We start from the raw sequence: 26,626 nt of genomic DNA on the forward strand, positions 1-26,626 counted from the left end.
CCTCCATGGACTCTTCTATACTCTCCCCCTCTTTTCTCTCACAGTTTCCTCCCTCCGTCCATCTCCCCCCCCACCATCCTTCCTTCCAGCCGGTCACAGCAGGAGGCCGTCAACAATGAGTCTGGTTCTGCTCAAGGTTTCTGCCTTTCTAATGATAAGACACTTTAAATAAAATTGAATTGAATTGAAAGATAGAATTTAATATAATTTGATGATACAATGTTAGTTTTACTATTTATATCCTGGACAAACAACAAGCAAAACTGCCTTCATCTTTGGATTCTCAAGTTTCCAATTGTATTTAAACACACCACCTGAGATGAAGTAAAGCTGGCTGTTTGTGCTCATTAGCAAGTAACGTAGCTTGTAACAAGCAGGATAGGTTTTTGGCCGGAAAAACAGTAGATGAAAGGAACAGACTTCATTACCGTCTAAAAGAAAAACATTTGAGGCAGCAAACATGAATTATGGTTTTACAGCCAAACACAAAAATTGACATGATTTCCTGTAATACTTAGCATAGAATACATATTGAAAAGTTAATATTAAGAAAATTCACAATAAAAGTTGATGTTTCTTTACATTTTTTTTAAAGCATTTGCTGTGTTTGTAAAGGGCGTTCCGACTAATGGTGTTCAGGGGGGCTCGGCACGGAGAAGATTTGGGGAACCCCTGGACTGGACCACCAGGTTTTCTAAGGATTGAAAAACCTCTCTCTGAAACTAGTCAACATGAACAATCTTGGTGTTTTTCCATCAAGCCGTTGGTTTGTTTTCAGACAGTTAACGATACCAGTTAAAAGTGGTACAAATACATTTATTTTTTACCCATATTTTGGGATATTTTTACCCATAAGACCAGGACCATTTCTAGATATGCGTCAGTGTCATGATCTGGTTCATCTGCACTAACAGTCGGTATTGGATGACATGGTTTTTTTTGCAACCAAATTGGGCCAAAAGAAACTTAAAGTATGTTATTTGTGTCAGTACATGATCAGGTATATCCGTGATCCATGTGCACATGTGCATTGCAATAAAAAACAACAACTTTATTTATAGAGGCGATAATCAAATGTCTCTTTGGTGTTCTCAAGGCATTCATTTTATGAAAGATAAAGAGGAAAATAGTCTAGCATAGATTTGAAAATGATGCCTTCATTGAATCAGATCAAAACCAAAGATGATAAAGCAGAGAGAAATGAAATCACTGTATCATGAAACCTCACCATCTGTTTCATGAAGCCTCGTCCAACAAAAACACTCAAAAAGCCACAACACAATCCAGCTCTGCAATGATAACAGTACAAAAGTAGATGAACAAAAGAGCATTTTATTAAAACAAAATACTCGCGATCTGAGACGAGGCCTGGAGTTCAACAGTGATTTAGAAAAACATTTGAAAAAGAGAGGTGGAGCTTTTGAAACAAGATTCCAACAGAATTCTGTTATTTTTTCTCCCCATGTCTTCAATAGACTTTATAAAAAAAAATGTAACCAACACGATTTGTTACATTTTTACAGTTCCCTTGTCCATTTCATTATAAAAATAAATACAAGCTGAAGGAGCGAGGAGTTGTGCCAATTTAGCAAACTGGCAACTGTGAAAAGCAACTCGCTCGTTCTTCTATAAACACTTTCACAGTGGAGAACAACATGATGAGAGTCCTATAGCCACGGGTGCCACGCCGGGTCCATGCGGCACAAGTTGTCCAGGCTGTTTGCTGCAGCCACCAGGGTGTTGACTTTGCTCTCTCCTCCCTCGAACTGGGCCAGGTTATGGAGGCGGGTCATGATGGCCGTGACCGCCTTCTGGACCAGCGAGACCAGCTGCTGAGAGTCCATGTTTTCGGGCTGCCCCGCCGGAGACAGAGGCATAGAAGTGTCCTCCTGGGTCTTCTTGTGCCAGGCGATGATCTCGTCGCGGAGGACGGCTTTTAGGATGCCATCGACCTGTCGGACACACAGAGATGATGACATTATTATGATGAATTCAGTCAGTTTAAACCTTGTTCCCGTTTAAGTCCAATCTACAATCACGGCGGTTTTATCTTTCATCTCCACGGCAACATTGATGACCATCAACATCCAAATGAAAATAAATAAATACACCCAGACTCCTATTCTTCACTTTTCATTTTATGATGCAACACATCTGAAACAAAGATCTTTCATCGAAGAACCCCTAGTGCTTAAAGGTAGGGTAGATGTTCTTCAAAACCTAACAAGCAAGCTGCTTTTTAAATCCAAAATCAAAACCCATTTCGCCCCTGTTTACTAAATCCAACTCTTCCTCATGTGTTTCCACAGTATCGCAAAAGTTTTTACTACCTTCCTTTAATTGTGAAAAGTTTGTAGATTGCATTTCCAAAATTGCTGCTTTTAAGTTACTAGATTTGCGATTTGAAACGGTCTCCTGTCTCATCGGGGAAACTGTGAGCTCTGTGGATGTCAAATATTACGACGCATCACTATAATTTTGTCTAATTTGAATTCAATTTTGCATCAAGGCTTTCATTTTCCTGGAATTGTCTGCGCAAGTCGCAGCTCTGAGAGTGACAGCATGAGAGGAAATTGACTATTAAACAAATAGAGACGGTTTGTTTGCGAGACGTTGTTTTTTCAACGTGCAGAAATTAAAATCGGTTGTCTTGAAAGGCAGGAATCATGGGAAGTGGCAGGAGACGAACCGTGTCGTCATCCACTCCAGAGATCTTTAGCTCATTTGAAAACATTTATCTGCACTTTATAATTATGCGTCTAAGAATGCCGTTTACTTCCCTGTCGTGCCGTTTCCCCGACACGTGTCTGTCGTGGGAACCCGACGAGTGAAACAATAAAACGTTGCGGTGTCGATCTTAGACGCACACGTAACACGGAGCTGTTAAGTCCACTCCAGGGTGTGTCGCTCTGCCGCGGGGAAATCTGAGCATGCGGTTAGCAGCTCATTATGGTGACAAAGAGCCGGAATACATCACCGTCTGAACCGCAGCACCAGCAATCATCACCTAGCCGGGTCCACAAGGCTTCCCGGGCTCAAGTGTTTATTTGGCTGGAGGAAGTAGTTTCTAACCGAGTGGATGATTGCCACACGTCTCTTGTGCTTTTCTCTTAAAAGCTGTGTTTTCTTTTGACCATGACGACAATCTGTGGCCTCGACTTCTTCACATGCTGGAGCTTTTGTTCTTTTGGAGAGACCAAGCTAAATATAGATGCCGTCATTACTGCCCAGTCTTCTGCCTTTATCTCTTGTATCTGGCAAGTCTTCCCATCACGGACAAATGTCCATCAGGAGTTTCCAACTTGACGTTAAACAACTACCTTGAAGTTGGGCTGTGCGAAGCATCGCGCCACCGCGATCATGGAGGCGGTGAGCGGCCCGGAGACGCCGATGGTGGTGAGGAACTCCGAGATGTTGGGCGTCAAGCGGAACGGGACCGGCCGGTTGGCGTCCAGGTCGCCCGTGGCGTCGTTGATGTCGAAGCGGAAGTAGGAGACGTTCAACTTTCCAGTGTCCTGAGAGGAAGAAGAATGTTTGTCACTTATGTTATGCGTGTGTAAATTCATGTGCGTCAGAAGTAAGGAGGCAATTAGGGCTGAAAGATGTCGGAAGTAAATCTAGTTGAGATTTAGGGGCGCGTTTTTTGCAAGAATCTGGTAATACAATACAGGGACAACAATACAATATATAGTGATACTGTAGGAACAAGTATATATTTGTAGTATTGTCCAATACTTGGCTCTGGTGTTGCAGAATTCACAGACCACATGACTCTTGATGAAGTGAAATATGTCCAAACATCAGCTTTAAAACTGCTGGAGTCTACTGTATCCTCTCGTCCTCAGTCATCACTGGGATCCCACAGGACTTCATTGATCGTTTCGTATACATCTCACAAATTAAAGTTAAAAAATCCAAATAAAAATAAATCACTAGTCACTGAAATATGTAAAAAAAATTCACAGAAAACAAGATTCAAAAAAGAAAAAAGTGATGGATACACATGTACATTTTTTTGCATTCTTAAATACAAAAAAAAGAAACAAAACAAAGCACTTCGTCTCCGTCCGCTTTTGTTTCTGCCAGCACCTACTGTAGAGTCAACGTAACCAGTAAACATTTTTAAATCACAGAAAATTGCTCTATTTGATAGCGATGTCAATTCAAATTGGAAGAAAAGTTCAGCTATAGTTGTAATGCTGAGATTTATGACCAGATCAGTGTCTGCTTTTCTATAAAAGCCACTAAACTCCAGAAGAAAAGGGCAGCATGTATTGATCCATGCCTATCGGCCAACACCAACATCTATAATCCGCCATTCACTCCCACACTCTCAAGGCAGCCTCCTAACTTAAATATATACGGCGCCGTTTTCTTCTTTAAGCCGGCATTTATGTGTGCGCGGGGCTGCTACACAAGCAGCCATTCCCGCCAAAATAAGCTCCTTTCTATGAAAAGGTGAGTGGCTCTGACAGCTTTATAGCCGAGCATTTCATTTCCTCTCCTCCCGTCTCGCCTCCCCTCCCCCCCGGCCTGACTGTCATTTGCTCCTCCAGGCCCCGGCGGAGACCTCAAGGCAGTGGGCTGAGACACCAGCAACCCCGAGAGGCTCCGATAAGCGCGCAGACGGTTGGATGGGGAGGATGCGCTCTGAATGCTAAGCGCTCTCTGAAACAACATTTGAGCGTCACATGTCACGAGCTGGGGAGAAATAAATCGGTGATATGGATGTGTTAAAATAAAGACAAACAGAAAATGAAGGCTGGTTAGAAAACCAACTCTCTGGAGACGTATGTCTTGTGCAATTTAATATCAACTCTGATGACTACATCTGAAGGCACAGACAGAGCCGTCCATTATTTAATAGGCGTGTCAGAAAACAACCATATATGAGGATATCTTCTTCTCCCAAGACTGTATCTATTTTTTGATTGTTTGCTTTCAAATCATATTTTATTTTGATCATATAAAGCTATATTTGCTACATGGCAGCAGTCATTATGTCATCCACAACTAAAGGAACAATGAAATGCTTCGAGATCCGGGTGATGACTGAGGACGAGAGGATACAGTTGACTCCAGCAGCTTTTAAAGCTGGTTTCGAAACAAATGAAAGCAGTTTATCAAGAGTCATGTGGTCTGTAAATTCAGCGACACCAGAGTCAAGTACTCGACAATACTACAAATATATTGTATCGCCGTTCGTCATCTTTATCGTGGAATGTATCGTGTCGTCAGATTCTTGCCAATACAAACCTGTAATATTAAAGATCAGTTTGGGTGAGCACGAGGGTCTCGGTTTCAGCCGGGTGTGATTTCCTGTCCTTGCTAGGTTTGTGTGTTTGTGTGCGAGTGTGTGTACACTTTCTCCACTGTAATCCTCCTGTGTCTAATGGGATCTGCCGAGTGGAACAGGCAGAGCGGGGGCTTAATACTACCGCTTAGCTGCCCGCAGGAACGCCTGTCAGCAAAGGCCGATTAGGATCAGAGGGGAGGGGTGGCTGACTGACACAATCATCTTTAATAATGACTTTGAGAAAGCCGTCTGCGGACCTCGAGCGCCAGACGGAGTGAGAGGCAGATGCACTCAAACACACACAAATGCAGTCTCTTTAAATTGAAACATCTTTGGAAGTGAAGGAGCGGAGTGAAGACTGTGTCAAAACATCCTTCTCACTGACAGCTTCTAGTCCACTGATAGACTGAGCGTGAATGTCATCGGGGAGGATTGGAATTCATACGGCCCTGATATGAGGCCGAGTAATGGCCATCTCATAATGCATCTCCCCGAGTATAAATTGAATTAAGTGCTGTCATGGAGACTGTACTTGCCCTTGAAATGGATGCAGAGTATGTGTGTGTCTGGTTTGCTACCTGTGCGATCTGAAGCATCTCCGGGTTGAGGCGGTTCAGGTGGAGCATGAACTCGGCCAGGCCGATGAGGGCCAGCTGGATGGTGAACATCTTCCTGAAGGTCCAGTAGTCTGTGGCGTTGGGGAAGGTGTGGAGAGCCCACTCCTTCAACATGCTGCGTGGGACCATGTTGCTCTGCACCTCTTTCAGAATGTCTCGCAGAACCTTGCCAAAGAGAAGCAGGGAGGACCGATGAATACTCGTTCTAGTTAGATACAGTGGAACCTCATGTGTGGGTTGCATTCAAAATATTGTTGTTTCCAAAAATAACATTTCAAATCTTGAGCAGAATAAATGTTGTAGGTAAGTAAAGAGTGCATTAAAGAGCTTCTCAAATCAGAGGAAATTAATGTTCATGTTGGCCTACAAAGATGTCTAGGATAAGAAACGTATTTTTCGAGGAGAACAATTAAGATAAGAGCAGTCTGATGGTGGGAGAACCAACAAATGTTCATAGATCAAACCTGCAAGATTGACAACTTCCTGTCACAAACAGTTCTCAGTAAATATACAATATTTTTGTCCCACAACTAAAAACGCTGATGTGATTGAGTTTGACAGCCCTGATCTATATGTTTGGACGCACACGACTCCCGGGCTCACCTGGTGGCTGGCCTGTGTGCCTCTGGCCTGCACCGTGGCCAGGCGGTCATAATATCTGGAGATAGGATTGTCATGCTCAATCCCCTTCTTGGCACAGCGTTGTTTGTAGATCTCCACCAGTGACAGCGACGATGGGTTGTCCTCGACTAACCGCATCTGAGGCGACACGGCGACGACTCGAGGCACTGGAGGTTTGAATGAATGACAGCAGACAGGAGGAGGTGGAGGGAGGGAGGGAGGGAGGGCGGCGGAGGAAAAACAAAATACATTTAAGTTTGGAATGCGCTTCAGAAAGAAAAGCATATATATACATATATATATATACACATATATATTAAGATTTTATGGTAGAACAGAGGCCTTTTAAAGATTACCATGAACTAGCAAGCCTGCATCAAATTAGAGGAAAAACAGGTCCAAGAGCGTTCGCTCAATTCCCATCACACATTTCCCTTTAAACAATCCAATCAAGAGCGAGGGGGGGGGGGGGGAACATCTGGGAGCATGAAAAGGGGATCACAAGAGAGGAAGTGGCGCTTAAAGCTACATTTAAATTCACATTCGGCGTCAGGAACAAATATTGGAAGGTGGTAGTTAAGGCCAGTGGGAAATTTAGACATCCTCATTCTGAGCTCTGGAAAAACAATATGTTAAATATCTCGACTTGCTTAAGAAACATTTAGATGATTTTCTTTCCCCAAGTCTCTCGTGGCAACCACGCTACATTTCTTAATGAGAGTAAAAATAGCATTGTGATAAATCTGTTTAGCTAGGAGGAATTAAACATGTTCACCCCAGGAGGATTCAAACTGTGGCTGGCATAGAAGACATCCTTCAGTCTGAGTTTGCCCTTGATTTGACATTTCAAAATTACATAATTCTTTTATTGAAATGTGTCGTTTTTTTGACCCTTGTGTTTCAACCTTTTAACACCATTAGTTTAAGCATTATATTGTCTTTTTCTATTGAAAATTTTAATTAAAAAATATCTTTATTGATAGGTTGAATTTGTTTTGTATTATTTTTTTGTAAGAATTTAATATAATATTTTTTATTTTCTGTAATATTTTTTATTTTCTTAGACATTGAGGTTGATATTCCAATGATTAAAAATTGAATATCTTTACGATTTATAGCATTTTAAACTCAATAGAAAAATGTACCGGTGGGTAAAATATTTCCACAAGGAAATACCATTTTACATTGAAATATTATACATTTATGTTCGTCATGTTTAGAATACCAATCTTAATAAATTTAAAGAAAAAAATATATATATATATAATTCCATCGCTCTAAATCTTGACCCTCATGGTTCCTCACCTGTGAAGAAAAGGTGTCTCTTGGTGCTTTCCTTTCTCTTCTCCAAACAAGGGTTGAGGAGTCTGAGCAGCTGCAGGACTCTCTCCTCCCGTCGAGACTCCGTGAGGCAGGCGTCGTTCATCACCAGGTACGGGTAGATCTTGCCATTGTGGCCGCGAATATAGAGGCGTCGTGCTGCGGTGTTGTGCTTCTGAACAATTTCCACTCTGGGCATGAACCTGCGGCGAGGCAAAGAAAAGATAATGACAGAGATGAAACCAGTGGGACAGCAATCAGAGGTGGATAAAAGTCTCTGGTGGGGATTCCCACATGACTCTGTTACATTTGAGGCAAAATGTTTCTTTTGGAACAACATGTACTTAATAAGTTGCAGTTCTTCTGGCGTTATGGAAAATATTCATCATGAGATGATTTGTTCCCTTGAGACATTTAAAAATAACATTAAGGGAGATTTAGTTTGGTGTCCTCACCTGGCAATCTTGATGTAATAGTGTGTTGGTTTGGGCATGAGGAACTCCCCTGGGATCTCCACCTCTGCTGTCTGGGCAGAAAAGTTGCTGAGGAAGCGGCATTTCTCCTCTATCAGGAAGAACTTGGGCAGCTGTTTGGTTTTGGCCTCCAGGATTTTGATCCACTTTTTGAGCTTCGAGATCAGATTGTGAAGTTTCATGGATCCTGGTACACTGAAGTCAAAGTCTGGGAGGGAGAAAGAGGAGGAAAAAAAGATGCAGATTTTAATAATGATTCATGGTTTAACAAATGAGTAAATTGGAGTTCTGGCTCAAGTCCCCAAAATCCCCTTGACCATCTTTGCAACAGAAAAAGCAGAAGAAAAAAAAAATAATAACGAATGTTTGATACTGAAAGGTTGAATTTATTTAATTAAATACTTAAATTACATCATTTACTATATTGAATAATAATTTTAGAAATTTAGAAATTCATTTTTGATATTCCAATTTCTATAATTCGAAAATACATTTACTAAATTCAATTATTATTATATTATTTTCAAATTTGAAGCTTTCTAAAAAATACAGACACCAGACAATACTAAAAAAAGTACCAAGCGAACTTTCAGCCAATCATGCGTCAAACAAACGTTCATGTGATGACGAAGAAGCACTTGTGGCACAAATATACCAACCTTTTTATATCACTTTTTTTTTACAAGTTAAAAGGTATTGAGTTTAGAAAATGTTTAAATAATTTGAATTAGAAATGAAACTATAGAAAGTGTACAAAAAACTTATTATGAAATGATTATTTGATCTTCCAAAAGATAAATAATGGAGTCACTGATATGCTTCCATAGTTGATCTCTGTTAAACTAAGAACACCTTGTTTCCTGAGAGCAATGGCCTGAGGGAGAGAATTGTTTACACATGAGCGTTCTACATATTCTTTGCACCGTTGGCCACTTCGCTGGTGCAGTGCCACGCTTAAGGGAATTTCACAGACGAGTTATTCATGGCATGGCAGGCGGCACAAGTAGAACGGTTTGCTCTATCAACTTCAAACTCCCTGGTGGAGGCTAGGAGCTGATTAAATTAGAGCTTTAAAAAACGAGAGACTCAAAGTATTAAATTCCGGCTTCAAGTCCCCGCTCATATTGCACATAACATATTCCGATGAGCCGCGGCAATAACAAGCGAGGAGGCCAGGTGGGATTTCCATTTTAGAGAGTGAAGAAAATGAACCCGCAGGACATCTCTGTAACATGAACACTCTTCACCACCAAACCTCCAATTTCATGAAAACCAAGTTGTGCACCCCGTTCTAATGAAGCTATGCAAGTGTGAGTTGCTGCCATTACAGAGGCGCCCTGTTCCTCCTGGAGTGAGACAACCTAATACCTTAAATGAGTCTTGAAAACAGCCAATGTTCTGTTTTTAGTGGCCAATTTCACAGACATCTCACCAGTCAATTCACCAGCCAATTCCCCGGCAGAATGAAACAGACCAGAGGAACAGCAGGATCTCAGCAATGAACACAAAAAAAACATATCAAAGCCTCCTGTTCTGAAACTCTGCGATTCTGCTTGAATTTAGGAGTTTATTTAATTGGCTTTTTCTATTATTCATCTCTTGTGTAAGAAATGTGGCAAACATTAAATGCGACCTAACAAATAAATATAATAAAAACAGTTAAAAGTGAAGAATAAAAGGAGAAGATAAACACTCCTTGTGCAAGAGTGTTATGAGGACATTAAATGGTTCGGAATCTAAATCGGGTTATGGCAAAGACAAATCAGGCCTTATTAAAGACCAGCTCCACAATCAATTTAAAATATATATATCTATATATATATCTATATATATATAGATATATATATGTGGTAAAAAACACTTCACTTAATGCAAGCATAATGTAAAATACGGTGTACCTCAAACACATTGCTTCCGAAAATGAGTATTGGCTGCTCAACCAAACATCTCTTTCCAAAGTTGAAATACGAGCTGCGTTACAGTAAAACGGCGAAGAGATTGTGCCTCAATCAGTTTTAAATCTCTAAATATTTGGCCACATCTTTTTATTAATTGGGGGGGAGGGAAAAAAGGAATCAACAAACATGAAATCGTACGTTTAATGTGTTCTTGTGGTGCTCCGTTATCTATTCCTTTGATAATATTGTATTAGCAATATAATTTAAATTTTCTGACTCAGAGATTCACAGCTGCTAAAGATGTTATTCACCCCTATAAAAGTGGCTGGAATTGAGTCACTGCTAAAACAGTAACTCATGCACATAGCATTCACAGTAATTGGATTTGAATGCCTCCCCCTTTGCCAAATGTTATACGTGCACACATAAAAACCATATTTTCCGGCCCACAAACCCTGTAAAAGCAAGTGAGCCACTAACACGGGGAGTAGACACGGGGATGGTCCACGGCTCTCTAAACCCTGTCCGTTACGCTCCGGGAGGCTGGTGTGACGTGGGTCTCAGCGGGGCCCCTGAACCCGTGGTGCTGCGGGGACAGCTGTGTGGCGAGGGGGCAGACAGGCAGAAGCCTCGGTAATGCATGGCTGCATGGTGACGACCAGCACAGAAACATCTGGTGAGATTCATCAACGCAGCACTTTGAGTTTTGCTCGGCCTTGTTTGTGCTGTTTAGTCAGTCGGGTTGTGCCTCCCAGCCTCCTGCATCACACCGTCCTCTCAACAATGATGTTTTCCCCCTGAACAAACGCTCCACTCTTGTTCTCTCTGCTTCTTATTCACTTCTCTCTCACCCTCCATCTTCCAAAGGGAACAACACAATAGCACTCCAAGCACCACTGGAGGGGCTAAGCACTGGAAAGCGAAGGAGCAGCACAAAGGAAAAAAGGAAAAAGCAACTTCTGCCGGTGTGCTGTCTTGGAGGCATTTATTCAACATGAAGAGAGGATTTAACTACCAGACATGTTGGGTTCTAGATCATCATCCAATATTTTCAATACAAAAAAAGGAAAATTAGAATCAGCAAATTGTGTTTAAACACCCAAAAGAAAAAGAAAAACTTTTGACTCATTACTCAAATTCCCCATTTTCAGGTCATACCACTCTACATAACGTGCGAGTCAAACTCAAGTCCCCTAGGATGCATGGATCAAAATCAAAGTAAATAAATGTTCATGTAGATATGGTGCCGTATAAAGATACCAGATGAGAACAACAATGATCAACGCCAAAAATCCTACAGAGACCTACAGGAATATGATTGTGTTTGTCGAGGAAGAACAAAAAATTATGATGGATTGAGCCTCCAAAATGAAAAAAAATGAAAAACAACAATATCACGATGATGATGATAATAATAATAATAATAATAATAATAATAATATATAATATATAATAATAATAACTTTCGTTTTAGCCGCGAACTTGACTGCTTAATAGTTACACAGGACACTATGCTTATCAAACAACTTTCATTATCATCATTTCCATTAATAATTTCCTTTTTTCGTTTCTCAAAATGAAAAAGGTTATTAAAAAAAAACAGAGTTATAGTTAAAGGGCACCTGATCTGAAAACCCAACACTCCTGACTTATTCACATGTTCTAAATGTTGAAGTTGTCCTCTTAAAAATGCAGTAGGTCATTTATCATGATGTTGCGCCGTTTTGAAGTTATTACTTAATAATGTTCTCTCCCTTTTACGTCATGTATGTATGTATATATCTGTAAGTATATACTGTATATATACACTTACAGGTGCATTTTCAGCAGCAGTAGGAGGATGACACGTCTTCGGTGCCAATACCGGCATAAATACTTTGTGAATATTTCATTTCTCATATTTTTTCTTTATTTCTTCTTCCAAACTTGCAAAACGTGCTGCCAGCAGGTGTTAGTGATAGTGTTCCAACATCTGGTTGCAACCATCGTTAAATAGAAGTCGAAGAAGAAGCTGTCGCGTCATTTCCGGTTAGTGCGTAGCAGCAGTGTTTGATTTGAGACATACTATCTGTTGAGAATTTGCGTATTAGTTAGTATGTACACTATCCTGATGCATACTAACTTCTAGTATACCAAGAGAAGTATGCGATTTGAGACACAGCTCTGGTCTCACCTGAAACGGCACATTTTAAGTGGGCGGGGCTTAAGCACATTTTCTAATGTAAATATCTTTATTAAATGAGAGTTTTGTGCAAAAAGAAACATACTGATGAGTATATTAGAGGTCCTACAAAAAGTTGACACTTAAATCAGCACATTAGGTGCCCTTTAAGATTTAAAAATCTGCGTCAATAATTTCAAAAATATATTTCTATGAGCATCTACAAAGAGTTTTTCATAGGAAGTCTGAATTAGTCTTTAGAGCTTTCATTAGTTTTCTCAGGGAATCCATCACATGAATCCAAGGTCATTTCTCTTGAACAAAGCATTTCATTGTCACTAGAAAGTTTGTACCAAATTTCCTACTGAACATGTTCTTAGGATCTTAAGACCATTGAAATACTATCTAAACTGATGCAAGAGTTATGAAAGCATAAAGCAGTTATTAACTATTTGAAAAACGGCCTTGGACAAATGGAAATAGAAAAGAGAAGCAGGCAGTTCTATAAAACTATTGGAAAAATAACACAACTTCAACTCTTGTCCATTGGAGTTATTTATGTTGCACAGAGATGTGTCACAAGAACTTAGAGCCATTCCATATTACTCTCTCTGCCTGTCACACTTGGTCAGCTGCTCACACAAAAGCTTTTTCACTCGCCTCAAAACATTCTCTTGGTGGGATTTTTTTCTGCCTTTCAGATTGAAAGCATTGAGGTGCAAAGAGGTAAAAGCCAGGGAAGCTCAAAGTAAAATTCCTTGCAGCTCTAAAATAGACAGAATCTAAGAATAAGAAACACTTGTTTTCAAAGCTACCGCTTTTTTGACCCGTCTGTCAACCGGTTTCTATTTTTACTTTACCCCGGTAAAATATAATCATTTTCAAAATGACAGATTTGAAAAAAAGGAAGGTTCCGACAATGACTGGGAAAACACAGCTAGAAAATACATGTCTTCAAATTATATTGTTTTAAACAAGACTTTGTTCAAAAGAATGGTTTCAACAAGGACAACTATATCAAGACAACTGCATGGTCAGCACATTGACAAAAGCCTTCTTTAACATCCGTCATAGAAAAACAAATCATTTGTGTGACTTGCATCGAGGATTGGAGGTACATGAAAAGACATCTCACCTGTCGTGAACTGGCCCTTCATCTTTTGGAAAACCGGGTCTTGTGCGGTGGCCTGAGCCCGCCGGGCCAGAGACTCGGACGCTGCGCTGGAGAACATGGTGGACACGTTGGAGACGTTCTCCAGGCCGACACCGAAGGTGCTGACCAGCTTCTTGACAAAGTTAAGGGTGTGCGGCGTGATTTTGGCATCGGAAACTGCGCCACTCTTCTCAAAGGCCACCGAGTAGCATTTAGCTAAACCCTGTTGCAGCTGCCTCAAGACCTGCAGAGTGGAAAGAAAGATTCAGACTTTTTATTTTTAATGACTCAGCTGAGTCAGACATGAATGGCAGCAGAGGTGTAGTTCTGATGTGGCGTACAGGCGCAGGGCAGAGGAGGAGGATGGGGACGACTGAGCATGTCTCAGCACCTGCTCGCCTGGTGAAATGAAGCACAGTGCTGGCAGCTGCTGCTGAGTGCCCCAAACCATCACAGATAATCACACAGACACACACACAACAGCAAACTTCCGCCTCCAAATCCCTTGCTCCATCTTACACAATCACAGCACCCATCAATCACCTGTCTCCCTCATCTCTCTCACTCTTTTTCTCTTCCTTCTCCCAGCCAAACCCCAGCGGCAGACTGACTTGTGTAATATGTGCCGTGTGTTTCTCATTGAGTTGTACCAGCCAGATCGTGATCAGAGGATCATGAACCAGAAACATTTGAATTTTTCTTCAAATGAAAGATCGGGGGAAAATGAAAGACATCTTTCGGAACAAGCTAGCTCAACTAAATGGGACATAGATGAACAGATCCAACGGTATGAACGGTCACATTTGGAGGCTTACTGAATTTGATTTATTAATCTATTAATAAACAGAGAACTCAGCAATTAAGGTTTTATTTATTATTATTTTATTTGTTGGGTGAGGCAGACTGAAAATGTCAAGATTAATTATGATTTAACGAATAATAAATAAATTATTCTTCTTTTCATCCTTATTAATTTATGTTGGGAGTCGCAAACTCAATCACACAAAGGAAAAAATATTATATTATAGTCGTCCTACTTGCAGGGAAAAAAATCTTTATTTACCAAACTGTCCACAACAGTAAGCAGTAAGTAATTGCAATATTATTGTTAATATATGGAGATCTTAATATATCTCTGTGTTTGTCCTCTACCTCACCAAGAAAATGTATTTACTTTAACATAATTTTAACAATTATTGGTTGGCTCTTAATTGTACTTTGAATTCGATAAGCTACGTTCCTCATTTTATCTTAAACAATCTTATCTTTATACGTCATCGTATCAACATGTATCTTACCCAATTTAATTTGAGTCTATCATCCTGTGGGTCCCATTAAATGACTTTGCTGGGGCCTCAAGTTTGACCCTTGGTCTTTTATTGAGTTGAATCTTTATTTATAAAAGATATCTTTATGAAGTTTGATGTTTTCACTAACAACTGGCATCTGGCTGACCAGGTGGTATGACCTGAAAAAACATGTGCACTTACAACTTTTCACACGTTTGCTCAGAAGCGTGAATATTCTCGGCGGCCTCGGTAGGACTTTTCTCACCATCTGATCCACTCAAAACAAACGGCTCAACCGAGCCGGACACGCACGCAACAACAACAACAACCACCTTTATCGTTCTCACCTCCTCATGCCAGTTCTCCCTGAACCACACCATCTGGTCCACGATGCCCTCCAGGGATGAAAGCAGGGTGGGATGCAGCTCTCGTTGCATGTGCATGATGCGGCTACAGCGCCACATCGGGGCCGTGGCCCGGATCGGTCCTGGATCTGATGCGCCAGAGTGAGACTGGGCGCCCACCGAGGCCGGTTGCTGCTGCCCGGATGAATCTGAGAAGATGAGGAGTAAAATCCTTTATCAAATAATATAGCGAAAGAGAGGCTGTTGGTTCAATTCCAGCTCTAGATTTGTTTGCATCGGTCTTACCCTGAGTGAGACAATTGACCTACTTGTAATGTTGGTGACGGTGCTTTGAGTGCTCTATAAGCACATACAAGTAAGAGCCATTTACCACTAAACAGGGACTTTGTGAAGTCAAGTTTCTCTGTAGTTGATGACGGGCTCATAAAAATATGTGATGTCTCTGTATGTGAATAGCTGACAAAAAGAATGATTCAAAGGTCGCCATGTATTAAAGAAAATTAATACTTGACCTACAACTAAGTTACAGATAATTAAGTTATTTTGTTTAGTGTTTTCAACTAGTTTAAGTGCAATAATTCTGATGAGAGAAAGATGCGAAAAACCTTGTTAGCAACATGCTACATCTGTCAATATATTGGTTTGAAGTCTGCTCGCAGATCAAATCACTTTCATTTGAAGCTCTTCATGTCCATTTTTTTGTTTGATCTGCAGTTGTGCTAAGGAATAATCTTTGACTTTTGATGAAGCACAAACTGTTATTTTTTGGGAATCATTGAAAAACTGAAATGGGGGAAAAAAAAGATTACTTATCTAATTAGTTAATTATTTTGCTCTTGCTCATCCACCTTTGCGCCTCTCCTGGTTCAGAATTACAGTTGTAATGAACAATCCTAAAAGACTTAAGCTCTATTTATTTTATGTGTTACATATGTTTTAAGTTACATTATTATTCTGTGAGCCATAAATGCAGATGTTATATTGCTGCATCGAAAAAAAATATATACCAAATATTTGTGAAAGTAAATAATTACTTTTAAATAAGATTAATAAATAAAAATTACATACAAACACAATAACATTACCAGTGGTAAGTAACTCACCCAACACTGTTCCAGCTTTATGGTATCAAAGTACATATTGATATCATGCATGTATTTCAGCAGCTAATATTTAAAACTTAGATCGGTGATCGGCCATGTTTACTCACCACTTTTGTAGCGCTCCCGCTGCTCAATCTTGAGTGTCAGGTAAAGGGTACGGATGGGGAAATAGACAGCCTGGGGATACACTCGTCCCACCTAGCAGATAAAAAAGGGTGGGTCACAGATTACATTTCAAAGGGGCTCACTCAGGATCGCGAGGGAGAGGCTGCACGGGTTTACAGAGGACTGATGAAAAGGAGAGATAGTCGCAAAGAAATGTGTCAGAGTGCATCAGGACGCAGACAGAGATCTGTGGCGCAACAACGGAGGCGTTTGAAGCGGCGAGTCAAGAGAGTTCAGACACTCTTCATGGTTCAACTCTTAAATGTGACTGATGATGAAATTGCCCTCTTAACTTGTGGGAGAACAATACTGAAAGTAAAGTTGCTTGAATCTTAAATTCCAAGAACTTACAAGAGCAGTCCATTATAACGTAATAATGGTCTTAACTCCTCCTCCAGCCAGCTGTAATCACACCCACTTTGTTTATACAACGAGTCCCTTGGAGGTGGAAGCTTCTGGGATTAGTGACAAACCTTGACACTTGACCAATCACAACATAGTGGTTGTGGTTATGGTAAGCAAAATGTCCTCTTCATAAAAAGTGTTTTCAGTGGGTTGGTCTTAAGCATATTTTCTAATGTAAATATATCAATGAACAGAGAGTTTTAAAGGATTAAACGATCAAGAATATAATAACGATATTGCAATCCAACTCATTCTCCCTGGTATGGTCTAAAGGATTTTGGCTAAAATTAGAGGTGCAACAGGATCTATCTATACAAGTGAGAAAGCCTACTGTAGACCATGATCTGGTGGAAAAAAAGAAAGAATCCACTTTTCAATGAGGTCTGTAAACTGACCAGGGCGATGACCGATGCGTTTGGGACATCTGAACCTCACTAGCGTGGTCAAAGCCTCCGCCTCAAGCAAGAACACGAGTTACAACGCCAATTTATCAGTGAAGCAATATATTCTGCATTTTTGCTTGAAAGAAAAGATGGAAAAAAAATCAGATGGATTTCTTAGGCCTGCAGGGGACTCAATCTGATCAAAAGCCAGCATGGTAGGCAGCTATACTCGACCTTGTGAAGGTCCCTGAAGCTGAGATGGATAGATTACACAAGCACATAACAGCATAGAGGCTGGTGGTCCGTTTGTCACTTCATCTGAGAACACTTGAGCTGCGGGTAAAACTTAAATGAAGCCTCAAAGCTTAAAATATATAAGTTGCACTGTATAATTAACTCGGTGTACAGAAGTTAAGCTTGATTATCTTAGCAAAGGCTGTGAAGGTTATTGGGATAATGACAACCTTGGAGGGCTTTTTTTTTTTTTCTTTTAGTGAAAGACTGAATGGGGAACTGTGGCAACAAGAGCGTTTGTGAAGAAGTGGGTGAGCGAGAGCTAAATTCTACTTTTTCTGATTTTTCTCAACTCACACGTACCTTACATCTCTGTTGATAAAGCAAGAACACAAGTATATTGTTGAACTTTACATAAAGACCTGGTAGCATGGAGAGGTTGTTTTATCATTTGGCCGGGGAAACATCCCAGCATACCTGGCCAATGCCGAGAGTGAATCCAATATAGTAATCAAGGAAAGCGCTTGTTGCTTGCATTTTCATTCCCGTCTCTATGGGGTTCCAGTCTTTAAATGTTTGAGGGGAATTCATTATCTAAATAGTTACTAATGCATTTCTACGCTGAGCACCGCTTGGAAAACAAAGAGGAGAGAACCATCACGATGGAAAATACACTTTTGAGATGAGATGGGAAGAAGTTAAGTTTCTAAGTGGCTGTTAAGAGGAGTATTAAAGATGAAAGAGGATGGAAAGCATAGAGGAAGAGGAGGATCCAGAGATCTGCCGGCTAATAGGAAGATAAGAAATGTCATATTTTGGTGAAGCCGAGGTGCGCCCAAGGGGAGATGAGACAAGGAAGAAGCAGGGAGGGTGGGAGAGTGCGAGTGGAGTGTGTTGAGATTCTGTGTTAACGTCTGATTCATCTTGCCGCCTGCCCCCGGGCGCTCTCCTCACCTTCATCAATATTTTAGCATACGTTTTTTTAAACATCCCGCCACCGCAGAGTGACTGAATTATTCAGACAGGCGGGAGAGTTAAAGCTTTGCATGAATTAAACTCATATACAAGCGTGCATTCAAAAAGGAGAACGCCTCCTTTTTAACCTTCAGTGGAGAAAAAGTGCCAAGGAATTAAACTTTAAAGTCAATGATTACAATGAGTACAGTATATACGTTAGAATAGAATTATACGCAATTTCAATATTTTATTAATTTGGCCGGTTGAGGACAAACTCTCCACTCACACTTGCAAAGATTTGCTTTGCATAGCAGAATCCACTTTAAGGATCACAGTCCTCAAATTGTGCAGAAATAATACTCCATTAAGCAAAGCAAATTAGCTCTTGCTTTAATTACTTGCTCTGCTCCTGCAGTGCGGATGCATCCAATATTAACTTTATAATCGTTTCTTGAACAAATAATTTAAAAATCCATTCGCCAGCCAGCGATGAAAGCTAATAAATTGCTTGACAATTACTTGGATAAATAGATTGGAGAGAGACTCTTTGGCATGAATGCTGGTATTTTATTGAGGGGAAAAAGGAGCAGCAGATGGAAAACAGATAGAGGATTGTGCTATTCAGAAGGCAGGAGGAAAATATGATTGATGGCTTTTGACGCATTAAATAAAGTCCACCTGTATAGGAAAGGTTGTTTGGCTGATAATTGGAAATTAAACCTGGGCTTTGTGTGGCTCTTACTTTAACGGCAGAAATTCAGGTAGAAAGGATGATAATTCACTGGCTCTATTAAAATCAAATGGTAAAATCATATGTAGTATGGCAGTTGTTGGAAGTAAACGGTGTCACCTTAGACGAAAGATAAGGATTACGCAGCACGAGATGACAGTAGCTATCATTATTTCAGGTAATCATCCCATCAGTGTTTTTCTCCTGCTTTTAATATCTTACACATCTTGTATTTGTCATTAAATGTCTTGATCTTTTTATTATGATTATGCAATAAGATGATGATTGTACTTTGTCACTGGAAGCTAAAGATGTGCTTAAATTCTGCACAACAGCAATTGTGTATTGATAGGAATTTAGAATATTTACAGTAATCTAATTGTGATTCATCATCTGTGCTGTTAAGTGTAAATGTCCTTATTTCTTCTGAGGCCCAATTACAACAGCAATAAAACCAACAATACATTAAAACCTTGGAAGAAAGCCTTGAGAAACATAACATGCATACCTGGCTTATCAAGTTTAGTAGTGGTTTTCCCTCTGATCCAACCAGGCATGTCAGGAGCTGAGGTATCCAGGCCAGCCATTGGATGGGTGGAACACCAATACAGTACTTGTCTACAGCATCTGCCAGAGTGTTCTTGTCATCGAAGCTGAGCAGCCACAAAACCTTTCAGATCAAAAGAAGCAAAATGTTAATTCAGAACTGGGCATATGTATAATCAGCACAACCAAAAAAAGATAAAAGCAGTCACAGAATTGAGGTGAATATTAAAATGAAGTCATTTCTGGGGCTGAAAGCGGCAGGAGATGATGTCTTCATCATTAAATCAGACTCTCGACCTCTCGGGCTCTCACAGCAGGAAGAACGCTGCAGTGCAATGGACAGATACTTCTTGGCAATCGTTGCCATCATCAAAGCTAAGCCAGTAAAGATCAAATCTCCCCTCCCCCTGGTGTGCTGAGGTGTGCATCTACATTATGATGAAGATATTAACCTCACTCGCACCTCTCCGGGATATTTTTTTAAGCAGCTGATGAGGCCGTTTATAATTACAGAAAATGACTGCTCTGCTCTCTACAACCTATCAGGATCAGAAGGTTAAACAAATCACCTTTTGGGCACGAGAAATCATATTTGTATCCAGAGCAGATAATCATCATGTGAAAACAGAGTCCATCAGATTGTCTTTTCTATCCACAAGCAAGCTCAACCTTCTTTAGAAATGCTTTTATTAAAATGTACACAGCGAAAAAGCTTTCATTCCTAAACCAATTATAAAGTTATTGTATTAACAGTGATGTAAAACCACAGCACTGAAAAAAATACTATACTGGTTAAAAAAGGCAAACATTTTCCAGTTACTTGAGAGAAATAATGGTTAAAAAAATAATTAATTGTACATTTTAAGACTTTTTTTTAAATGTCATAACATTGGAAACGTTTACAAGGCAAGCTGATTAAAAATGTTCTTCTTAAATATTAGATTTCGTTCTCGTTATAAAACTGATGTGCTGTAAACACATGCGTTTGTTGGCAACCTTAGCTTGTATAATTATCATGATGCATCACCTTTTTAAAGGTTACAAGAAAATATTCCTACCAGCACAAATACAATTATCAACGCTGCACACTAAATGTGCTTTGAAGACAAAAAGCCTTTATTTCTTAAGCAGGATTTCTTCCTCTCAGAAGATGAAATGTGTGTGTGTGTGGGTGTGTTCTCTGTGTGGTCCCCACTCTCTCACTGACGCAGCTCTGGCAGAGAAGATAACTTGAGTCTAACTGTTCGAGAAAGGTCAGAGCATGGGCATGGACGTAGAGCTGGGGTGTCAAGGGATGCCATTAGTCCTTTAACCCTGCAGAAGAGGATTCACTCCATCATTGATCTGCAGTGGGAGCTGGTCCATAGCCACGCTACTACGCTTCTATGTGATCTATCAAATCACTGCTCCCGTGAAGAACGAGTTCATCTCATCAGGACCTTAAATGTTGGAGCTTCACAGAAGCTAGTGATGAATGAATGAAACCATTATAATGAATGATGATAATGAAAAAAGAGGAAAATGGAAAAAAGAGGCCTGTGTTTACAAACCAATACACATATATAAGTCACATGGGTTTTTAGTCAAAATCAAATATGTCTGAACTGAACAACTGTTTTTGGCTAAAATGTTTCCGAGTACTACTGTGAGTAACGGCTTCTGGTCAATCTTGTATTGTTCAGTGTTTGGTAGATCTTCTGCCCATTTATTAAACGTAAAATCTAAAGTTGTTTTCTTTGGGTATATCCCGGAAAACTGTTTTGCCATAAATGTTTTAGTAGGTCCGACATTCGGGAAAAATAACGCCATAGTAGAGAAAATTAGACACATTAGTATTACTGTTTCAACACCAATTCGCATAATTTATGAACTGTTTTAAGCATGAATCGACTCCAACTCTGTTCCAGCCTTTAACCTTGTTTGAAACTTCAGCAGACTTTACCTTTGCCAGGTACTTGCGGGACTTGCTCTCGTTCTGGTGGCGACATGCGTGAAGGTAACAGGTAATAGCTGACACTCCCAGGTGAAGCTGGCGGTCTTTGACAAAGATGTTCTCCAGGTAGTCGCCCCACATGGCCCAAGCCTTCACGAGGACGTCATGCATTTGCACTGCTGCTGAGAAAGCCTTGTTTGCTTCCTCAGACCTGAACACAAAACAAACAGACACTTGGTCAACAGTCCAGGGACAAGTGGCAAGATGAAAATCAAGTTAATGAATTCTATTAAAAGAAAAAAAAAAGACATACTTAAATGATGAACACTATATCAATCATATTTCACTTGCAGATAACTGAAAGACCTGAACTGAACTTAAAAAGGTCACCACAAAGATTTAAACCTTAAAATAAAGGTCACAGGGTAAGTGGTCAGTAAGTGGCACAATCTGGACTCATCTTAATCAAATTGAGACGACATTTACTTACTTTCTAGTTCAAACCTTGGCAAAGTTAGGCAGGTGGCCATTTTACAATATTATATTGGCTCTTATGTAGTAAGAATAAAACAAATTATCTTGTAAAAAAATTTTTAAGCTGTTTTTTTTTTATTTATAAGCCTTATTTTAGTGTTTATTCTTCCTCAAGATAAATACATCTTTTTATGTCATATTTACCAATTATTATTTTATAATTAAATAACAATCATATGCATCATAAACATATGTCATGAGATTATTAAAAATTTGATTTATTTTATACCGTCATAATTGGCAATAATGGGCTCACGTCTTTCTTTTGGTCAGAATATTTACTGTACATAATGTACACTGCTGAGAAATAAATTGCCCAACCCTTTTTAGTCAATATTAACTTAAAAGGTACCATCTTCAACAATCTCTAGATAAAACTGGATGTTCCAAAAGAGGAAACAAGCACTTTTTATAGTTAACTTTTTTCAAGTAATCATATTTTTGGAGAAAACTGGCAAAGATATCTCAATATCATTATGGATATCGTTATACATCGTTTCTAATGTATTCATCATTTGAACAGGCATTAAATATATTTATGGAGAATTACAGAGTTGTAGTTTGTAGTGCAGAAATGTTTTCCAAGTCTTTGTTGCTCCATTTTGTTTTTCATCTTATAGGAAGTGTAGAACGTTTGTGTAAAAGAGAAAGACGAAATGTAATGCGTCTTTGATAAGGTAAGGTAAGGTAAAACTTGGTAAATTGTTTTTCCCGAAGGAGACGAGATGAGAAAATGTTACCATTTTACCAAAAATGGCAGTGAAGAAAGTAAGGTAGAAGGGCATGATCTCGTGGTAATATTAAATTTAGCAAAAAGCCCAAAAGCTTTTTAAGTTCATTGAGTCGTTGTCGAGTCAAACCGAATGTCACTGTACTGAACCTGAGACAATTACATGTTCCTGTCGATGGGGAAAAAAGAAATCCACAGTTGAGCTCCATTTAAGCAGTACTTCCAAAACTACTTTCCGAATTGCATGAACGGAAATAGCTCCCAAGCCAATCAATTAAAATGTGTTATTATAAAAAGCATTTTGGCATGTGATTAAGAAATGAGAGCTTGATTGCTTTGGGAGTGAGAGCCAAAGACCCTCTAGTAATACTTAATGTAGTTGCTGCACTCACTTTGTGTACGTTGAAGTACATTAACAGTTTGAGCATCGGCTCAGTGGGAGCACTGGAACTCTATAGACTGTCAAAGCTCTGACACCTGTTTAATTGAATGATCCCAAAAATCCTAAGCACATGTGGCTGCTCTCACACAACTTGCCAAAGTCTTTGCCCCACTCCGCTCTTAATACTCTGGCGGTGTATGGGGAAACTTAATGATCGCTATAAACCCTGCTGAGGTGAAAGCAAGTTCTGCTGATCCCAGAGATTCCTGCAAATTGCCTCGAGTTAATTATTGAGCTGCATATACATTTAATAAACCTTCATCCATTCGTCTTTCACCCCCCAGGACACCTTGTCACGTCAAATATGAAGGGCAAAACACGAGAGCGGCACTCAAGTACAAGTGTGGGCACCTCAGGCATATCCCCTGAAAGCAAACTCATAAGACTGATGGTGCTGTTGGCAAGGATTCATTTCAACATCCAAGCCAGTCAAGGGAGGTTGCACAGTCTCAGAGGTACGACAAGCTCACGGCAAAAATAGCTGAACAATATGTGATTGCTTCGTCCTGACAGGCTGAGACACCCACGTGCTGACATGCTTTAAGGACAGACAGACTACAGGCATGAAAGCGTGACCGAGGGGCAAATTTAGAGGGTGAAAAAGACAAACATCAACAATAATAAAGTGCTGACTGCAAAGTCAAGTCAGAGTGCAATAGTATCAGCCTCCAAAAGACATTAATTACTGAGCGATATTGAGTTCACAGATGTATAGGAACTAGAGAGAATCTGTTTTGCATCAATACAAACTTGTAAGATACGGCTGCATCGGTAGATTCAAGGTGCATCATATTTAATTTGCGTGTGAATTCACAATGCATCGGCTCCAGTATTTTTGCATCCTCACATGCAATGGTAACATCAATTTCCGAGGCACCCTAAACGCACTATTGCGTCCTCAGGCACTGACGCAAAAGTTACAAGAACAAACTTGAACAAAGATGGATGTGCGAGCAACGAGATATTTGATGAGCCTAAAAGACTCACGATTCAAATTAGTAGAATTCTTTCGTGCACGCCAACTTGACATGACTAACGGCATATTAAAACCATGCCATGGATCTTTTAAATGTGTTGACCGTGCGACAATCCTGGCGACTCACATGGCGTGGCTAAAAGTCATAGTTGGTTATGTTTATCTTGATATGGTGACTTTCAGATATGTTGGATGTAAAAAGTTATACAAATACCTTCAAGTAAGTAAGTACAAGTGAAAACAAAGGTAATTCAGATGAATTGATACTCAAAGAAAAGACCATCTCAAAAGTCCTGTTTTTCTTCTGCCTGTGCAGAAGAGTTTGACTGTGATTGTTTATGGTTGAGTTTGACACCCCTGCTGTAGATGATTTGTACGTTTGATTTCAGTTACATTAGCATCAACCCGTGATGTCGCAGGGATTTGGATTAGCACCTTCAAGTCTGAAGCCTGTAATTCAACAAGAGCGTGATAAAATCCATGCTCCGTAGGAAAAGGTGCTTGTCCAAGTAGTGTTTCGTTTTTTTGTTGTACCATTTGCTACTGATGATAATGAGTAATACATATGTAGCATATATAGTCATAAGCATAAGTAAGCAGTAGTCTATTGGTTTCCACAAAGATGCTAGAAGCAGGCCCATTACATTCCTTACTTAATGTGTTTATTGGTCTGGGGATGGAACAAGGTAAAAAGAATATAAAAACTTAGCTAAAGTGGTATTATTTGTGTTTTACAGTGGTTTAAAACTAAATCACCCAATGTTTTAGAGGTTTAATCCATTTTAACCATCGTATTTGCCATCTTTTACCAAACATTTTCTTCAGTTTTACTGTAATGGAAAGTCTTTAACACTGGCATCTTAATTTCTCATACAATGAACATTTAGTTTGCTTTGGAACCAATTATTTATCCAGTGGCCACTTGAAATCCCTTGACAGACCAGATTTGGCCCTGGGGCATTTTATTTTTTACAGATAAAATGTAATATGTTTGACCTACTTGTTTATCTGAGCCAGGAACATTCCCTTGAGAGCATAGAACTCAGCGGTCATCTCTTTGGTGAAATACTTAAGGTTGGTCGACTCAATCACCTCCAGACCCTTAAAAAAAAGAAGAAAGAAATGAAATGAATTAAAAGTCAACACAACAAAAAACATAACCAGGCATGTGCTGCATGTACGTGGCCTATATGACGGCTAGAAAGAGACCCAACAAAAAGCTAAATGTTCATTAAGTAGGAAGAGACGTGTTGAAGGAACTAAAGTTCTATTATAGTGAGTCACTGATTAGGTGTCGGCGACGCACTGCTGTGACAAACGATGTGCAGCAGGAGCAGGAAAGGGAGAGGCTCCATGGAAGATGAGATAGAAGAGAGACACAGAGAGTGGGGGCACTTTTAATGACTTGTGGAGTGTTCAGCCGCTTCTATTAATCAGAGTACTCCATGGGCTTAAGAGAGCGTGCGCAAGTTACACTCCCTCTTAAGTCTCGCTGCTATAACTCGTCACATAGAACGACTTCAAACACTTCAGGCTCTTAAAACATTTTCCCATCATTGAGACGCTAACAACACTTGCACGTTTACCAACTTAAACACACATTTATCTAAAAAATTTTAAGGTAATCCATTACTTCACAGCTGGAAAAAGACATGTGTTATGCACCAACATAAAAGATCATTACAGTTGATTCTGACACACTGTCTGCCTTTTTCTTATTTTTGAAAATTGATGGTTTTTATAGAAAATATGTTCTGACAGGCTAATATATGGATCTATATGTGTACTAACACTAATCCTGACACTGTGCTCCACTTGACTTGGGTTTTCAATTAAGTTCTTTTCATAAAAGACATCGGTTCTCAGCATCTTCCTTCTGTATTCAGCATGCTCTTCTTTACACAACAGCACTTAAATAGCTGGACTCTGCTGGACGTCTCACACGCTGTTGGGGTTCCATTATGCTCTGAATATTTGGGGTTTCAAAGAGTTTTATCCATTTAATCCATTATCGACATCTGCTTTGGAACCGATTTTCTTGAATCTCCGTTTATGCAACATAAAAATCTGGCTGGTGACTGGCTGCTTGGGTATTATTCCAATTGCGATAATATTTTTATTCTTCAAGGATCACCATCTCTTATTAAGAAAAAGCATTTCCATAAAAAACATTTTTACTGTTAATCCAAGTATAATTGTTGACATCGACAACCCGTGTTCCTCATATTATCTTAAATACTGGCATCTTTAAAGGTTATCCATATGAACATGAATCTACTTTTATTATAGCCAACC

General features: G+C 39.7%; 1 protein-coding gene across 2 annotated transcripts in view; it reads right to left on the bottom strand.

The window, feature by feature from the left end:
* Positions 1-1,316: 1,316 nt before the first annotated feature.
* trrap (transformation/transcription domain-associated protein) overlaps positions 1,317-26,626 on the bottom strand; it is a 67,408-nt gene continuing 42,098 nt past the window's right edge. For both annotated transcript variants that reach the window (XM_087785019.1, XM_087785018.1), the window contains 12 exons: positions 25,332-25,432; positions 21,659-21,860; positions 19,679-19,840; positions 16,404-16,494; positions 15,176-15,381; positions 13,522-13,783; positions 8,310-8,535; positions 7,840-8,057; positions 6,517-6,701; positions 5,875-6,078; positions 3,321-3,515; positions 1,317-1,952 (listed from right to left, as the gene is read on the bottom strand). In XM_087785019.1, coding sequence (XP_087641145.1) covers positions 1,668-1,952; positions 3,321-3,515; positions 5,875-6,078; positions 6,517-6,701; positions 7,840-8,057; positions 8,310-8,535; positions 13,522-13,783; positions 15,176-15,381; positions 16,404-16,494; positions 19,679-19,840; positions 21,659-21,860; positions 25,332-25,432 — 2,337 coding nt within the window. In that variant the 3' untranslated portion in view covers positions 1,317-1,667. The remainder of the gene's footprint in view (positions 1,953-3,320; positions 3,516-5,874; positions 6,079-6,516; positions 6,702-7,839; positions 8,058-8,309; positions 8,536-13,521; positions 13,784-15,175; positions 15,382-16,403; positions 16,495-19,678; positions 19,841-21,658; positions 21,861-25,331; positions 25,433-26,626) is intronic.

This window comes from Callionymus lyra, chromosome 2 (genome assembly GCF_982586985.1).
Source record: "Callionymus lyra chromosome 2, fCalLyr1.hap1.1, whole genome shotgun sequence".
Lineage (NCBI taxonomy): Eukaryota > Metazoa > Chordata > Actinopteri > Syngnathiformes > Callionymidae > Callionymus > Callionymus lyra.